The sequence below is a fragment of the Rana temporaria genome, chromosome 1 (genome assembly GCF_905171775.1).
Source record: "Rana temporaria chromosome 1, aRanTem1.1, whole genome shotgun sequence".
NCBI lineage: Eukaryota > Metazoa > Chordata > Amphibia > Anura > Ranidae > Rana > Rana temporaria.
In genome coordinates this window covers 537856732-537875538 of record NC_053489.1, presented here as the reverse complement: position 1 = coordinate 537875538, position 18807 = coordinate 537856732, and the positions used below count along the sequence as shown (strand labels likewise).

At 42.3% G+C, this 18807-nt stretch overlaps 1 protein-coding gene across 2 annotated transcripts in view; it reads left to right on the top strand.

Annotated features, from left to right (window-relative positions):
- The window catches only part of NAF1 (nuclear assembly factor 1 ribonucleoprotein), a 73033-nt gene extending 61247 nt beyond the window's left edge, over positions 1-11786 (top strand). For both annotated transcript variants that reach the window (XM_040332644.1, XM_040332654.1), the window contains exons 7-9: positions 2972-3023; positions 4736-4838; positions 10515-11786. In XM_040332644.1, coding sequence (XP_040188578.1) covers positions 2972-3023; positions 4736-4838; positions 10515-10963 — 604 coding nt within the window. In that variant the 3' untranslated portion in view covers positions 10964-11786. The remainder of the gene's footprint in view (positions 1-2971; positions 3024-4735; positions 4839-10514) is intronic.
- The last annotated feature ends 7021 nt before the right edge of the window (positions 11787-18807 follow it).

The following is an 18807-nucleotide window of genomic DNA, read 5'->3' as shown; positions in this document are numbered from 1 at the left end:
TAGCATTTTTAGTCCCACAGCCAAGTGACTAAAGATGGCCATAGACGTGTTTTTGTGTGTGTTTTTTGTTTGTTCAGCCAACGAGGTTGTTTGGCTGGGGAAGTTCCAAACCCCCCTCCTGGGACTTGATATTCTGACATTGGCTCTCGTTGCTGTCAGAATACACTTAGCAGCTACAGCCGCCGATCGACAACATTTTTCCAACTTTCTTCTTTGACAGAACAAAAAAGATATAAACAATAAAATTTAGAGCCCATCATACTGCTTCTTATTCAATTTACGACCACGTAAAACATATATGCAGTGTGAAAGAAGTTGGCTTTCTTCTAGGTGGCACATTCATATACTGCTGTTTTAAAGCTGGAAGTGCACTCACTCAGGCTCCTAACCCAGAGGCTGAGCTGTCTGACTGCTCTGGGTCTCGTACTTATGACCAGGAGCCTGGAGAACCGAATCCTGCTCGTGTGACTACTGTGGTTGGCTGTTTGCTAGTGCAGTTGCTCCAGAGCTTAGTAAGAGGCGATGCTTCACTTTACAACTAATACCCAATCATATGCAAGGAAAATAAAAAACAAATTTTTAGCACATGATGATCGAAGTCAGCAGAACTTCCCCTCGTTTATTAAGCTCTGGAGCACCAGTCTTTTTGCCTTTAGTAAATCACCCCTGTTGAAAAAAAATAAAAGATCAACAATTTCAGGGCTTGATCTTGTTTTAGTGAAAGTTGGTGTAAGTATAAGCAAGTGTGTGTTTAGGTAGGACAATAAAAAATAAAACACGTACTTTTTCTTGGCCGTATGGCCCGCACACAATCCTGAAATCGGGCGAAAAATACCGCTTTCGACGCAATCGTACGATAATCGGATCATTGGTACAGAGCTTTCAAGGCCCGAATACGACCGTTCATCTGATATTATTAGATCGGACAATCACAAAAATGTTCCTTGTACGATTTTTGTTTTAGTCAGTACAGTTGTCATCCGAAAACGCATTACTTCCCTTAGAATTTTTCTTTTTTTCTGTCGTACGAGAATTTTTGTGACTTTAGTAACCTATTAAAGTAAACTATTAAATTTCTACTTGCGACTAGTAAGCGAAAAAAGTCGGACGATCTGTCGTCCAATTTACGGATCGGGTGTACGGGGCATTACTACTGTTGTGAAGAACAAAAATGCACACACATTCGATCGTGATTGTCAAAAGTAGGAGAATTTTATTTGAAGGGGGTTTTTTCTGGTAGCATAAAAGTTTTACTGACATTTTCTCCAACTTGGAGTAGAGAGGTCCTGAACCATTGTTTCACTGTTTCAGAGAGGTACACAGTCTCTATTGCTGTTTTCTATTACCCATAAAGCAGGATATTTTTCCATAAACCACTTAATAGCATTGTGTCTGTCTGGTCCCATGTTCAGATGTCCAGGAACACTCTCATGGCCACTTCTTGGTTGCCCCTCCATTCTCTTTGCCTACTGCTGGTGGCCTCTTTTTGTGTGTGTGTTTTTGTGCTTGTGTTTTTGTTTTTCTCCACCCACCCCCCTCACTCTGGGTCACTAAAACGCTTTTCCTCGCTATGTGGTGAGGTCTGCTTTATTATCTCTTACTCCTTATTGCCATAACACATCTCCCAGGTATGGAAACCTTGGACTCTGCTTGGAGTTCTGTTATATCCATCCCTCTTATTAGAACTGTGGATCGCAAATTTAAATTTTATGGGTTGAGAAGCCATTTCTGGCTCTTAAAGCGGAGTTCCGTCCAAAAATGGAACTTCCGCTTTTCGGAACCCCCCCCCCTTCCGTTGTCACATTTGGCACCTTTCAGGGGGGAGCAGATACCTGTTTAATACAGGTATTTGCTCCCACTTTCGGTCATAGAGAACTGCATTATCTGCGGGTATCTACGCCACTTCCGCCCCCCCCCCTCCCCATACACACACACACGTCTCAGAAGACAGCAGGGACCATTCAGATCGCGCAGCGCGACTCGTGCATGGGCAGTAGGGAACCAGGAAGTGAGACGGCAAGGCTTCACTTCCTGATTCCCTCACCGAAGATGGTGGCGGTAGCACCAGAGAGCCAATCGATAGCTCTGCTTCGGGTGCCAAAATTTTTACAGCTGTCTAGCAAATTTTCCATAATTTTGTAGAGTCTTTATCTCCATTTTGTGGGCACAAACCTAAAAAATGAGAGGGGGTTCTTCAGACTTTTTGTAAAAAAAAAAAAAAAAAAAAACTGTAGCTGCTGACTTTAGTCACTCACTTGTCTAAGGATCCATTGGCGTCCTCACCCGAGCTGATTTCTTCACCAGTCTGCAGTCCCTGGTGCAAGCAAGGGCAGCTGGTTGTGACGTTTCCCTGAGGTTTCCAGGGGGGTGGGGGGAGATTGGAGAAGGAAAATTTCCGCTCAGATCTAGGTCAGGGGTAGAGAACCCTTCAGAGGTTGAGATCTACCTGAACAACATGGGGGAAAATCAAAGGGAGGAGGTGAATGTAGGTTGAGTGAGTGGGGATTTCTGGAAATAAAAAGACCTATCAAGCTTCTAATAAAAAGACGGCATGAAGAACACAGTGTGTAGTGTCCTCTGCCCCCACCCCCCTTCAATACAGTGTGTTCTGCTCCAGTTCAACTTTCCCCTACCTATTGTAGTGTCCTCTGCCCCCCCCCCCCAATAGCAATGTCTTGTGCCCCCCACAAAGTGTGTCATCTATCCTCTGAAAGCAGTGTCTGCATCCCCATTCCCCAAAGCAGGAGTGGGAGCTGCCGTAGTTGACTTTTCATAACAAGTTAGTGATTGGTTGCCAGGACTGACCAGTGTTTTGGTAGTGGGAGGGTCTTCTGAACTTTCATTGGTTACGGTTTGCTTTTCTTGTCTTTTTAATTTTATACACATGTATTTCACAATTTTCATGTTTTATATACATCTCTGGAAACAATGATTTACATTTTATGTGTTTTTATTTATTTTTCTTTTGCAGAGATAAGGGGTCTGATGCTTCTTGGACGAATGATCAAGAACCACCAGCTGAGGTAAATTAAAAACATATATATACTAAGGAGCTGGGCATTGACTGCTCACCTAATTTCTGTAATTTACAGTAAATCTGTCACCAAAACAAATGTCTAATTAAACTCTCATTCAGGCAGACTTCTGTAAGATAAGGGAATGTGATGTACAACTATAGCTGCTCCCATGTACATACAGCTGTGCTCATAAGTTTACATATCCTGGCAGAATTTTATGATTTCATTACCATTTTTCAGAGAATATGAATAACCCAACAACTTTTCTTTCACTTGTGGTTAGTGTTTGGCTGAAGCCATTTATTATCAATCAACTATGTTTACTCTTTTTAAATCATAATCGCAACAGAAACTACCCAAATTACCCTGATCAAACGTTTACATACCCTGGCGATTTTGGCCTGATAACATGCACACAAGTTGACACAAAGGGGTTTGAATGGCTATTAAAGGTAACCATCCTCACCTGTGATCGGTTTTCCTGTAATTAGTGTGTGTGTGTAAAAGGTCAATGAGTTTCTGGACTCCTGACAGACCCTTACATCTTTCATCCACGTTGGCAACGTCCCGTACATCCCAGGATTTAAGGTTCACATTTTATACTCTGCGTAAAAGACAAGACCCTGATATTTGGGGGATGGTTTTTAAGGTTAAAAAGTCATCTTATTCACCAACCATATACGGTAAATCATGACTTTGTAAATATAGTATAGAAATAGGATCTTAGTATAAATTAACATGTGTAATAATATACATCTACATGTAAAGTATTGAAAAGCCTATAGTTTTTCTTTAAAACTTTTAGAAAACTTGCTTTGTCCATAGCCGTCCTGGTTACATGGCCAGCAAAGGGGGATTCTTGCCAATGGGAAGCCTTGGAGATGTGTGGCATGTTGATCATTGAAGACTTTTTTTTTTTTTTTTTTTTTTTTTTAATTCTGAGAATATCCAATTTTCAGGCAATTGCAAATATTTAAACCAGCTTTTCCTGGACTATGGGTCACTCCTAGTCCATTTTTTCTAAACGCGTCCTAAAGCCTCGTACATACGATCAGATTTTCAGACAACGTTTTGTTTGTTTTTTGTTGCATGCTAGTCTCATGTCGAAAGTGGCGAGGTTACCCGCCATAAGAAAATTCTCATATGACAGAATACAACTTCACAAGTGACGTAATGCGTTGAATAGTTTTGAATGTATTCTTTCCTTCCTGAGCATGCGTAGTCCTTGCTCTTACGATTTTTTTATTTATTCGGATGAAAACCTGCCAATTAAACAAAATCGGACGTTGAGTTCATGTACGACAAAAATGTTAGTCTGCATTGCCTGTCAAACACCGTACGTACGAACGATCCGAAAATTGGCCAATCGTTAATTCGAATAAAATTTTACTTCCGATTGTAGACTTCTTTTAATAGATAAATGAGTCAGGAAAGTATGCACCAAATTCAGAGAAGCCCAGTTTTAAGCAGTTGATTGCCAAATTACTGGTAATTCAATTTGCCACTCACTAGTGTACAACACCATAGGTAATTTATTCATTGGCCCACACAAATCTAAGTTTGAAATTGTGTGTGCTCTGAAAGTTACCCTCCTTGTTATTTCCACTCATTGGGCCTAATGCGTACCCTGTTGTGTGTGTTTTTTGAATGCCTATCTGTGGTGATGTTGGTGGGGGGAGAAATACTTTTTTTTATGCAGCCATTTTTATTTTCTGTAGGCATTGGATTACAGTGATGATGAAAAGGAAAAAGCAGCAAAGCAGAAGAAGAAATCCCAAAAAGAAGCAAAAAAGAAGCAAAAACCCGAAAATGAGAAATCAAGTAAGTGTTGCAGTAACTTTAAAAAAAATTGTATGTCTCATTAAAGTACTTACAATGTGTGTATTTCTGTTAACTGCCTTTTATAAACTAGCAAACAAATTTGGTGGGGCTGAGGAGGAGGAGGTATTTGATTGTTTGCAAATTTGAAATGACAAAGTCTTCTGTTTTGTTATTTTTTAACCCCCAAAAAAAAGCCTGTTCTACTTACCTGCTTTGTGTTCTGGTTTTGCACAGAGCAGCCCTGTTCCTCCTCTTCTCAGGTCCCTCTTCCTAGCTCCTGGCCCCTCCCTCTTGTTGAATGCCCCCACAGAAAGCAGCTTGCTATGGCTCTCCCTGTGTCCATTCAGACGTGGGAGCCGCGACCAGGCCCCACCCCCTTTCTTTTCTCATTGGCTGATTGACTTTGATCAACAGCAGCGGGAGGCAATGGTGACACGCTGCTGTCTCAGCCAATGAGGGGTGGGGAGTCCCAGCAGACGAGACACTCCTACAAAATCGCTGGATCTTGTTGGGGCTCAGGTAAGAGAGGGGCTGTGGGGGGCAGGCTGCTGCACTCAGGTTTTTTATGTTTATGCATAGAATCCATTAAGTTAAAAAACCTTCTGCCTGTACAATCGCTTTAAGTACTGTATTTAGGAACAAGCAATGTAGCGCACTGTTGTACATTGCCATGAATGAAGTGTACACTTTGTCACTTTGTAAGTTTTACAAAAAAAGGAGCCATGTGATGGGCTAAAATGGGCACCACAGTCGGCAATGGACAGCTGCCAGAGCAGTGAATTGTTCCAACAGCTCTGCGAATACAGCATTATGATGATGCATTGGGTACAAATTTGTAGATTCTTCCTGTAGTGGAATTTTTTATATACTGTATAGGACTAGCTGTCAGGGCCTTTAGCAAAGAACTGCTAAATTAAAATTTCTGTCCCATAGCATGTCTATTGGCCAGCTCCAGCATGCAATAAACAAACTAATACATACAACAATCTGTAAAAGCTTAACCTAGAAAAAGATTGTACGTAGATAAAATTCACATGGCTTTGAAAAAAACAATGTTTTTCTGTAAACTGTTACCATCAGTAGGTTTTCCCTACAATTATATGGCTTCCTATGTCTAGAGAGATGAATCTAAAGATGCCTTTAACATTTTTATTAAACAATTAAGTTAACCAATGCATAATTTCTTCTTCAAGTCCATCCATAAGTTTACATATTGCTTTTCTTTGAAATTAATTTACCCATCATGCAATTCAAGAAAGCTTTGTCTTGTGTGTTTTAAATGGAAAAGAAAATCTTGACAGGAAAACAGCCTTGTCATCTGGAATATGAGTATTTTAAAATAGAAAGTTGTGCATAGATGTCATATTGCTATGGTAACTACATAATGTGACACATTTAAATGATACATTTTTTAATCTGTTTGTACAAATTCATATTTAAATGGGTGATTTTTCTGTGCATATTAATATGTACCATTTAACCACTTGCCAACCGCAGCACGACTATTTACGTCGACAACATGGCACAGGCAGGCAGATTGGCGCACAGGTACGTTCCTTTAAATCTGCTGTTCAGTGGGGGGCGCGCACCCGCCATGTGCCTCGCGAGTGCGGCCGCGGGTCCCAGGAACTCAATGTTCCTGAGAGTCCCGCGATTGCGGTCGAAAAGGCCAGAACAGGGGAATGCCTTTGTAAACAAGGCATTGCCCTATTCTGCCTAGTGACACTGTCACTGATGACCGTTCCCCATGATCGGGAAAGGTCATCATTGGCGTGACACGTGTAGCCACGCCCCCTAACAGTAAGAATCACTTCCTAGGGAACACTTAAAGGGGTTGTAAAGGTGAAAAAAAAAACTAAATAGCTTCCTTTACCTTAGTGCAGTCCTCCTTCACTTACCTCATCCTTCCATTTTTCTTTTAAATGTCCTTATTTCTTCTGAGAAATCCTCACTCCATGTTCTTCTTCTGTCTGTAACTTCACACATTAATGTGAGGCTTTCTCCCTGATGTGGAGAAAACCTCTTGAGGGGGGAGGGGGTGAGCAGGAGTGTCAGGATGCCCACTAAGAGTGTTCTGACTTGCCTGCTCGCCCCCTCCCCCCTCAAGAGGCTTTCTCCACACCAGGGAGAAAGCCTCACATTACTGTGTGGAGTTACAGACAGAAGAACAGGAAGTGAGGATTTCTCAGGAGAAATAAAGACATTTAAAAGCTAAATCAAAGGATGAGGTAAGTGAAGGAGGACTGCACTAAGGTAAAGGAAGCTTTTTAGGGAATTTTTTAATTTTTTTACCTTTACAACCCCTTTAACTCCTGCATCGCCACCTAGTGGTTAACCCCCAAAAATGATAATGGTCCCAAAATGGTGTTAAGTGTCTGATGTGTCCTCCATAATGTCGCAGTCACAATAAAAATCGCTGATCGCCACCATAACTAGTAAAAAATAATTATTAAAAATGCCATAAAACAGTCCCCTATTTTGTAGAAGCTGTTTTGCGCAAACCAATCAACGCTTATTTTTTTACATATCGGCCTAAACTGTGGGGGAAAAAAAGTTTTTTTAATATTTTTTTGGGGGATATTTATTATAGCAAAAATAAAAATATTGCATATTTTTTTTCCAAAATTGTCACTTTTTTGTTTTTAGCGCAAAAAAAATAATCGCAGAGGTGATCAAATACCACCAAAAAGCTCTATTTGTGGGAATAAAAGGACATTAATTTTGTTTGGGAGCCACGTCGCACGGCTGCGTAATTGTCAGTGGTCTGGTCTTTGATCACCAAAATGGTCCGGGGCTGAAGCGGTTAAAATATATTTTCAGTAACTCATACCTTGTTTGTGTGACACTAACCTGCTGATTGTTAGGGATAAAAAAATGTTTTTTTCTTGGACTATTCTATACGTTGCGAATATGCAAATATGTGCCATGCACTCTTAGATATAGAAATGATACAGGGAACACAGTAAGGATGAAAACTGTAGCTTTCACGCTGTTATAGAGACTTGCCACCATGTCTGTTTAATTTTCTGTGACATCCAACTAAAGTGTCGTTTTGACAGTTTCAGATTATATTATCAGTTTGTCATAGAGCTATATTTGTATGCCAGGAATACAAATGTTTTAGAAAGATTCACGGAAAAAAGGATTTAGTACAGTACTTGCCTATCACTGTGCCCATGCTGCTGATAACCCCTGGTAAAAAAAAAACCTGCATCAGAAACACTTCTGGGTCTGTCAGATACCTGTTCCTCAGCTGTTCCACCTGACAGCCTTTATATTTAGTGAAAGGTCAGTGGATGGAACCGCAGAGTGCAGTAGGGATCCCAGGCATCCCACCCCCCCAGCAAGTGTAGGGTGCGAAAGATTCTTTAGACAGTGGTATCTCCCAAATGCAGAGATTGCCAGCACTAGGAGCAGGACAGGTAGGTTTAAAATTGACATAAAAACAGAATGCAATTTAATTTCAAATCTTGGAAACCCATATTTTATTAACAATGGAAAACCTATTATATGTGTATACTTTGTCCCAGTTTAACCGCTTCAATACAGGGCATTTTCACCCCCTTTGTGCCCAGACCCATTTTAAGCTTTGTAATTTTTGAATGACAATTGCGTGGTCGTGCGCCGTTGTACCCAAATGAAATTTTGATAATTTCCCCCCCCCCCCCCCCAAATAAAGCTTTAAACATTTTTTCCCTCACTTTTTAGGCCTATATATATTCTACATATTTTTGGTAAAAAAAAAAATTGCAATAGGTGCATATTGATTGAGTAGTGCCTACAAAATAGGTTATTGATTTATGGCATTTTTAGTATTTTTTTTTTGCTACTAATGGCAGCGATCTGTGATTTTCATCAGGAGTGTGACGTTGCGGCAGACAGATCGGACACTTTTGACACTATTTTGGGACCACTGTTAATTATACAGCTATCAGTGCTATAAATATGCACTGATTACTGTGTAAATGTCACTGGCCAGGAAGGGGTTAACACTAAGGGGGCAATCAAGGGGTTAATTGTGTTACCTAGGGAGTCATTCTAACTGTGGGGGGTGGGGACTGACTAAGGAAGATGATTGATCGGTGTTCCTATATACCAGGAACACACGATTGGTCACCTCTCCCCTGACAAGACATGGATCTGTGTGTTTATACACACATGCTCGTTCCTGCTCTGTAGCGAGCAATCGCAGGTGCCCATAGCAGCCGCCGGGCACGCGCCTCTGCTCCCAAATGATGCGGCGGGCACGCGCCACCTACAACACCGGGAAGCCAAGGACATCATATGACAGCCCTCCGGACTGACAGAGTGTTCCTGCGGCTGTCCTATTACAATGGCTGGGATGGGAAGTGGTTAAGAAAAAACAAGTATTTTGAAGTTGCTGGCAGCAACACTGGAAACCATTGCAGAAATGACCATAAAAAGTGTCTGAATAACAGTGGAAAAACCACAGCGCAGGAGGGCTTTCGTAGTAAAGTAAAAGCATAATAAACACTTAATAGGAGTTACACTCACTAAAGTAAGGCCAGCACTACATAAATCGAATTTTGTCCGGTTCAGCAAGGAATGGCTGAGATTCAATCCAGGTATGGCTAGGCGGATCCATAAGTCGACTTGGGTCCAACAAGCCTATTGGATTTACTACATTCCATTTACTGTAGGGAAAGCTATAGCCGCTAGCAGTAATCATTGCGCTTTGCTGTCCAGGAAGGCTCCTATGGTGGAGAGTAAGAAAATGATCATCTGCTCAACACTACATATACACCTTAACAGGATCATGTTTGTAATCAGTCCAGCGATCAACTCTCTCAGAAGGGGAGTGAGGCAGCGCCTCTAGGCTGTGACAGATGCTGCTTGTCTGTAGCTGTGTTTAATCCTGGTAGCTAACAAATGATCTTTTGAACTTGGAGAGAATTGTTTCAGTTAGAAACACAGGTAGCACAGTTATTTGGTTTTAAAGGTGTGGTTTCCAAATTGATTGGACATTCACATTTTGTTTGTCTACCTAACAAGACAGTAAGTCCCCTTTCACACTGACCTGTTTTTCAGGCGGTAGAGCACTAAAAATGGCACCTAAATACTGCCTGAAAAAATCCTGCCCTGCAGTCTTCAGTGTGAAAGCCCTAAAGCTTTCACACAGAAGCGGTGCGCTAGCAGGACCGCTCCAAATGTCCTGCTAGCCGTATCTTTGGAGCGGTGAAGCAGCGGGGTGTTTACCGCTCCTCCACCGCTCCTTCCCATTGAAAGCAATGTATAGCGGCACTAAAGATACCTCCTGCACCCAGTGTGAAAGGGGCCTAACTTGGAACAATTTTGCAGCTTGTAAAATCTGAGCTCTTTCCTTTAAGGCCAGTGACTGAGTAGTGATGCTCCAGAGCCTCCCCCTTTTTTAAAAAGAAAAACCACTGTAACAGAACTTATATTTCTGTCCCCATGGGTTCCCTTCAAGATAACGGCTTAAAACCCTTTTCAGTTTGCCTGCCAAAAAAACTTGTGTAATTGGTGGTTCACTATACACTCCAGATGTTCTTTCCTAGACGTGTGGAGTCTGTGTACTGTTGGTGGTATGTTGAAGCATGCAGTTCAAAAATTCTGACATGGTAGTTACGTTTTTAAACTCACATTCCTAAAATATTGTTTACATTAAGGTGTGTTTTTTTTTTTTTCTTAAAACAGCATCTTCCCAGGAGTCTAACCAGAATTATGGGGGCCAGAAATTTTCAAGACCCTACTCAAGAAATGGTTCTGCACCACGCTTCTCCAGTGGGCAAGGTTCTCGCATGCATGTAAATACATACAGACAACGTCAAGAGCAGTACTTTCCACCGCAGTTCCAGGGACCACAGATGCACCAGCAATACGCCTACCATAATACTGGTGTTCAGGATTATTCTATGACCTATGCAAATAATGGTCACCAACCTCCACCTCCCCATTTCTATGAACACTATCAAAATATGCAGAATTATCCTACTCCTCCTTTTCCTCCTCCGAACATGGTTTGGCCTGAACAAAACATGCATTTTTCCTATATGCAGAATTACCATCAACCCCCACCACCACCACCTCCACCCCCTCCCCCTCCCCATCCCCACCAGGGAGAGTCAAACTATTCTAATTCCTGAACTGAAAAGTGCTTGGTACTTGTTAACTGCCATCATTAGCAAGATTCTATGAGATTTTTATAGAGTTTTTTCTTCGTATATATTTTTTTTTTAATACATGTAAATAGCATCAAAGTGGTTTAAAGGAATTGTCTAATTTTGTAATCTTATAAAATCAGATTTTGTATTTAAACAATAACACTGAACAATGACTTTCTGTTAAAGCCAAATTGCAGACATTTTTTTTTTGTTATAATCTCGGGAAATAAATACTGTCCATGATATTGTTGGCCATATTTTATCTCTACCTGTCCCTGTTTAGCAGGAAAATCATCTATCAGGGGGACTGGAAGTCACCGTAATGATCGGACAATTTTAACCCGCGTGCATTTTTACTGTAAAAAAAAAATTGTATCAGTTTACCAACTGGATTTTCTCTCATCACTTTCTACTCTTACAGTAAATTTAGGGTAAATGTCCTTGATGGGGACACAAACCACAAATAAGAGGATCTATTCCTTCAAAAACTATAAATCAAATCTATCTGCAGTTGTTTATAGCTTATACAGTACTGGATAGTTTCTGGTGGGTATCTTGGCAACCTGCTATTTTTACAGAGTATTCTATTTAGAAAAGACAACGTTTCCATACCTGGAGGACATTTTACTTCCATCATACTTGCATTATTGTAACATAGGAAAATGTATTGTAAAAATGTGTTTGCAAAATATTCTGGTATACAAATATATTTGTATGTGTTTTTTTGTAACAGAAGATTATTTGCGTATTGCATAAAGTGAATCTGGAAAAAAATAATAAAATGTATAGGTGGTCTCTCCTTCTATATTCTTTTTAGAGATTTCTTCTTTTGGAGCATTAATAACTGCCCCCCCCAATAGCCTGCGTCACATATAGATTGTGTTGCAATTCAGATTAAGTTGGTTGTAAACCTCAGTAATGAAATCCGAACAAAGCACATATCTGTAGTGTTTAACTGTCTATCTCAGAAGTTGTAAGTGTAATTTCTCTCTGGTGCTTTGTTCATCTTGGCATGAGTCACTTCTGAAAAGTTTTTCTGACACATGAGATAAATTTGTGTAGGTGGGATAGAACTCTGCACACAGCTTGTCTATTTAGAACATGGCTCTGTATCCTTACTTTGTTCCTGTGTAGTGTGTGAAGGGGGTGTGTTTCCCTTTCCTCCACTCAGCTCTCACACAAAAACTGCAGCTCTCCACCCCCTCCTCTCTGCTCCTCACAGACACAGAAGAATTTTATCACAAATCTGCAATTTTGAAGAGATGACTGCAGATAAATAAGTAAAACTTATGTGGGAAGATCTGTTTTACATCTGTAACACCTGAAGCTATTCACTTCACTGGGTATAGGAGAGAATTTACAACCACTTGAATGTATACTTGGTGCTAAAAGCATTTCTGTACTAAACCATTAAGTTGATCAACCAAAAGCAGAGTTGCATAGTATGGAACATGAGGTACCTCAATTTAACTTGATAATTATGCTACGGCTACATATAAATAAAACTCTACTGTGTAGCGGTCTATATTTCCTGATCATACAGTACAGGTCACATGCTTTGTTGAGTCTGAGTTATATACAGCTTTCCCAATCCGAGCTAGCCCCAATTTTTTTGCTTGTGTCTTTAGGTGATGGACCTCTTCCCTTGCAGCTTCCATATGGGTGGACTCCCCAGAGTGCTTGTGGACCATACCCAGACTCCGCCTAGTGAAAGATTTGGGACAGCCTTTAATGTTGCTTTGCACTGGATCCTGCGTTGAACATTCTTTCTTGGCACATAGTGTAGCATGTGGAATAAACCACAGGTACAGAGCCTGGTGTTCTGCTTCGTACATAGCCCGGTTTCTGAATAATCCTGCATGCGTATGCATACCACATGGGGTCAGGTGAATGCACTGGGGCATCTTGGACCACTGCTGTGTGGAATTCATGACTACCCCATAAGGTGACATTTTATTCACAAAGGGATCAGATGGTCTTAATAGCCCGGTATACATCTGTTCAACAGAACCTTTTAGCCACGCTCATCTCATCCTTCCTGTCTAGAAATTGTAAGTTTATGGGCAGATATTCTGATCCTGTTGAGGCCTTAGAGCAGTGTTTCTCAACTCCAGTCCTCAAGGCGCCCCAACAGGTCATGTTTTCAGGTTTTCCATTATTTTGCACAGGTGATTCGTTCAGTTTCACTGCCTTAGTAATTACCACAGCTGTTTCAATTGAGGGAAATCCTGAAAACATGACCTGTTGGTGTGCCTTGAGGACTGGAGTTGAGAAACACTGCCTTAGAGTACATGTGTCAGTCGTCCACTTCTGCCCTCTGGCATTAGTCTTTAATTTTGCCTATGAGTCAGACATGATCCTACGTGCCCGACATGTCCTACATGCTATTCCTGCTACAGAAGTCTCGACTCTCAGAGACTTTATTGCTATGCTGATCTTTAGTATTGGAGCAACCTGAGTCTACTTACCCATGAGTTTTGCCCAATGATCTCCCATTGAGGAAAGTTTTTTTTTTTTTAATCGCTTAACAGCCTCATGTATACTGCAGCAAGGCGGCCCTTTAGTGCAAAATCATGTACCTGTATGTGATTTTCTCCATCGGCTCTGGGGTGCTCGTGCCAATCAGCGGGTCCGGTGATCTTTCTCTGGAGAGACAGAACGGCCGCCTGACTAGGTAAATGAGGCAGACCATCATTCTGTCAGCGAGAGGAGGAGAGATCTGTGATTCCTGCTAATCAGAAACAGATGTCTCTTCCTTGAGTCAGTCTATCCCCAGCACAGTAAGGCCTCGTACACACATACGAAAATCAGAAGGGGAAAGTCTGAAGACGAGCTGTGTGCGTATTTTCGGATCGTTGGTACGGTGCATTCGACAGACGCTTTAGCTTGCACATCCAGCTTTTGTATGATGTAAAAGCTATAAAACTTTTGTCTGATGTGAGCTCAACGTCTGATTTTCAGATTGGTCAGTACAGAAATCCGTCGCACAAGTCGAAAGTACAAACACGCATGCTCAGAATGACTGGGAAGAGTTTGGCCTGGTAAACTACTGTTGGTAATCTGGAGTTAACATTTGTGACGTGGCAATTGATGAAATGTCCAAAATTCTCTTCTTCTTTAATGGGATAATAATGAAGCTGCTTTGCTGGTGGTACTGATGTTTGGCATAACTACGTATTTTAAAAGGCATTTGTTTTGTACCCTCTGAAAATCACGAATCAATGTTCACCAAACTTCTAACACGAAATTAGCAGAAGGGGCCCAAAGCGTAGCGCTTGAGAAATGACCTTCCTCGTAGTACGGCACTATGTTCGTGTTTGTCAAATGACAATTTGCGTATCGTTGGTATGCTAGACAAAATGCCCTTTTGATAAATCCGACGCTCTGTTGTCCAACAATCAGATGGTGAGTACGAGGCTTTAGAAAGCACATTTGGGGAACACCGTTAACCCTTTGTCCCTGATGTTAACCCCTTCCGGTGCTGTTCAACATCTATCTTCGTCCTCTTTTTGATATTATCAGTAGCCAAGAACTACTCTATCACTCTTATGCAGACGGCACGCAACTGTATTTTCGCATCTGCAACAAAAAGGATCATCATCTGAGATTAGAGAAATGTCTCTCTTCAATAGAAAACTGGATGACTAAGAGTTATCTTAAACTCAATAGCTCTAAAACAGAACTTTTTATGTTTCACGCCGGAAGAGTCAACTGGCAACAAACTGGATACCACCGCCCATTCTGGGACAAATCATCTCCCCTAGCTCCAAAGTCAAAAGTCTAGGAGTCACTTTTGACACCTTCATGACAATGGACGCACAAATAGGGTCAGTAGTCAGCGGATCGCACCATTTGATGCGCCTACTTCGCAGACTTATTCCATTTATCCCCAAAGAAGACGTAGCAGTCGTGGTGGGAACAATTGTGAATTCCAGACTGGACTATGCAAATGCCCTCTACCTCGGGCTCCCTAAGTACCAAATCGCTCGTCTACAAGTCGTACAGAATACGGCCGCAAGACTTGTGACTGGGAAAAAATCATGGGAATCAATCTCACCTTCACTGAGATCCCTTCACTGGTTGCCAGTGAAAGACAGAATTGCATTCAAAGCACTCTGCCTGACACATAAGTGCATCCATGGGAAGGCTCCGCGATATCTATGCGACAAGATCAAACCTCACAATTCCAACCGCATTCTGCGATCCACCGACCAAAATCTGGTCAAGGTTCCAAAAACCAAATACAAGTCCAAAGGAGAAAGAAGGTTTGCTTTCCAAGGTCCCAGGCTATGGAATGCTTTACCAACCAGCATTCGGTTGGAGCAAAACCACCTGTCTTTCAGAAAGCAGATCAAAACTCTGCTCTTCTGATGTCTTGAGACACGAACAACCAGCGCCCAGAGGCGATTCAGTTCGCATGTGCCGCGCTATATAAGTTTTTCATTCATTCATTCATTCATTCATTCAGTGTCATTTATACAGTGACGGTGCATTTATTTTAGCACTGATCACTGTATTGGTATCACTGGTCCCCAAAAGTGTCACTTGGTGTCCGAGTTGTCTGCCGCAATGTTGTAATCCTGCTAAAAATCGCCGATCGCCACAATTACTAGTAAAAACAAAGTCCAAAAATCTATCCCAGTTTGTAGACGCTATAACTTTTGTGGAAACTAATTAATATACACCTTTTTGGGATTTTTTTTTTATTTTTTACCAAAAATATGTAGCAGAATACAAATTGGCCTAAACTGAAATTTAGATTTTTTACATTCTTTATTTTTTGCATGTTGTTTTTTTTTATAGCAGAAAGTGAAATATATAATTTTTTATTTGTTTTTCAAAATTGTCTGTCTTTGTCTTTTTGCTAAAAATAAAAAAAGAGGTGATCAAATACCACCAAAAAGAAAGCTCTTATTTGTGGGGGGAAAAAGGACATCCATTTTATTTGGGTACAGAGTCATCCAACCGTGCAATTGTCAGTTAAAGTAACACTGTGCCATATTGGCCTGGTCAGAACTGGGGTAAAACTTTCCGGGGCTGAAGTGAATAAAGCGTTAGTATACCTCTGGCTGGTTTTTATTTTCCTTCCTGCAAAGTAAAGGTCATAATGTGCTAATCTGCATCGCATATTAGGACATTATGTGAAACTTGCCTTTAAACACAAGCTGTTCCAGCACCGTGATGTCAATGATGCAACTGCTTCCATTCACCTGTCTTGCTTCCGGGTTTGCAGGCTCCAGCTCTGTGACTGGTTTGAGCCGCGCGCGGGAGCCACCGTTCACAGCACAGGGCTTGGCAGGAACGGCATCGGTGGCTGTTCCTTCAGAGTGCATGCGGCGGTGATGTCACTGTCTGCATGTAAGGTAAATCTCTCCTAAACTGTACATATTTAGGAGATATTTACACGACCTATAGGTAAATGCAGCAGATAATGTTTACTTCTTCTTTAAGAAATGGCCAGTGTCTGTGGTAGATCTGGCCAATTCAAACTGTTCACACTCTACCTCTTCTCCCTTAATGATCTCAAACATGTCTTCTTCCCTGTGATAGTAGGCAGATCTGCTGTCTCAACAGCTTTTGAATCAAGGGGTCCTTACTAGAGGTAGACCGATATATCGGTCGGCCGATATTTGGCCGTTTTTGTGAAATCGGCATCGGCCGATTTTTGTGAAAGAATTGGCCAATTAGCAGGTAAAGTGTCCGCCCGCATGGCCGCCTGCCCTGCAGTACTGACCCCACTCCCATGTATCCGATTCCTCCATCTGCACGGCCACCACAGAAGGGACATAGATTTCACTGGCATCGCGCCGCCAGCCGTGCCCCGCCCCCTCGGCTTGCTGTATTAGGGACAGGGAGAAACAAACAATCATTGGCTTACAACTGCCGCCTGACTAATGTAACTCCCCCCAGCAGGAATGTCTTCCTTCCCTGCTGAGGCGGAGCCTGCTGGCATTACATCAAGTTCTAAACAATGATTGGCTGATCAGCTCATCAGCATGCACCTAGCCTATTAGGTGCATGCAGATAGAATTGGATTATGATACCAGCATGTATGGAGGGTAAGTTGCCCAAATTATGTGCTACTGTGCCCCCCCCCTGCAGAATTTATTAAAACTCCTTTTAAAAGGGAAACTTGGCTGAGGCTGGCATTGAGAAAATGGATGAGGATGAATTTGGGTGGAAATTAGATACATTGTGAGAAGGATCTCCACAATGTAACTCTCACACAGTCATCCTCATACATCTTCACAATGCAACACAATCATCTTCATCCCCACCCAGCACCATCCACCCCCACTCCAACGCATCCCCTGCACCATCCATCCCTTTCCACAACACATCCCCACCCACGCCCAGCACCATCCATCCCTCTCCACAACGCATCACCACAATGCATCCCCACCTATGCCCAGCACCATCCATCCCACTCCACAATGCATCCCCACCCACCCCTCTCCACAACGCATCCCCACCCACGCCCAGCACCATCCATCCCTCTCCACAACACATCCCCACCCACGCCCAGCATCATCCATCCCTCTCCACAACGCATTCCCAACGACCCCTCTCCACAATGCATCACCGCAACGCATCCCCACCCACGCCCAGCACCATCCATCCCACTTCACAATGCATCCCCGCCCACCCCTCTCCACAATGCATCCCCACCCACGCCCAGCACCATCCACCCCTCTCCACAACACATGGCTGTGGAGGAGGTGGGTACAGAGAGAGGTGGCTGTAGAGGAGTGGGGTACAGAGAGGTAGCTTTACTGCCACCTCTGTACCCCCCTCATCCACAACCACCTCTCTGTACCCCCTTCCTTAAAATGAATAAGATTGTATTTTTTTTATTTTTTAATAATTATGAGGTGGCACTGATGGGCACTAATGAGGTGGCACTGATGGACACTAATGGGCTAAACTGGTAGGCACTGATGAGGGGTGCACTGACAGGCTGAACTGGTGGACACTAATGAGGTGGCACTGATGGACACTGATAGGCTACACTGGTGAGCTGCATTGATGGACACCGATAGGCTGCACTCCACCACTCCACCTCTCCACCCTAAACAATAACCTCCTCCCCAACTATCAAATAACGGCCTAAAATATCGGCCATCGGCCGCCCCAATTTTGAAATATTGGCATCGGTATCGGCCAGAGAAAAACCCATATCGGCCGACCTCTAGTCCTTACCCCTATACCTTTCCATAGCCCCTCGTGTTTTCATCAAGGTCCATTTGTCCCTTTTTTTTTTTTTTTGGGCTCTGCTTCATTTTCAGGGGATTCACAGTGTGAGATAGGCATGGAACAAACGCTCATTCCATGGACTGCCTGATTTGTCTGGACTCCAAAGCCTCACTCTCCCTGATATGGTGGATTTCCAATCCGGCGCTGGAGTTAGGGAAGCCTTTTCACAGTTGTGGGTATGTTCTTATGGTGAATACCCACCTGTTGGGCTGGTGTGCAGTCCTTAGCACCTTGCTGCGCACAAGAAATCCTGTAGTGGGTAGAGAGCATACGGTACATCTGCTGTCTCTTGCCTGCCATCTAGTTTCAAGGGCAAACCCTAGTCATCAGAGCTGGTTTCCTTGTGCTTGCATGTCTTTAAATAGCCAATCCATGACTGTCTTGAATTATGAATTACCTGTGGGCATAGTTGCAGCTGGAACTACATGACTCTCAATAAAGTACATTTAACTCCCAATTAATCTGTTCACAGTGGAGCATCTGCAGCTAAAAATAATACTGATTACAATATATGCCACATGAATGATTCATCTTATTTCTTTAGCACATTTCACCAACATGCATAATTTGCC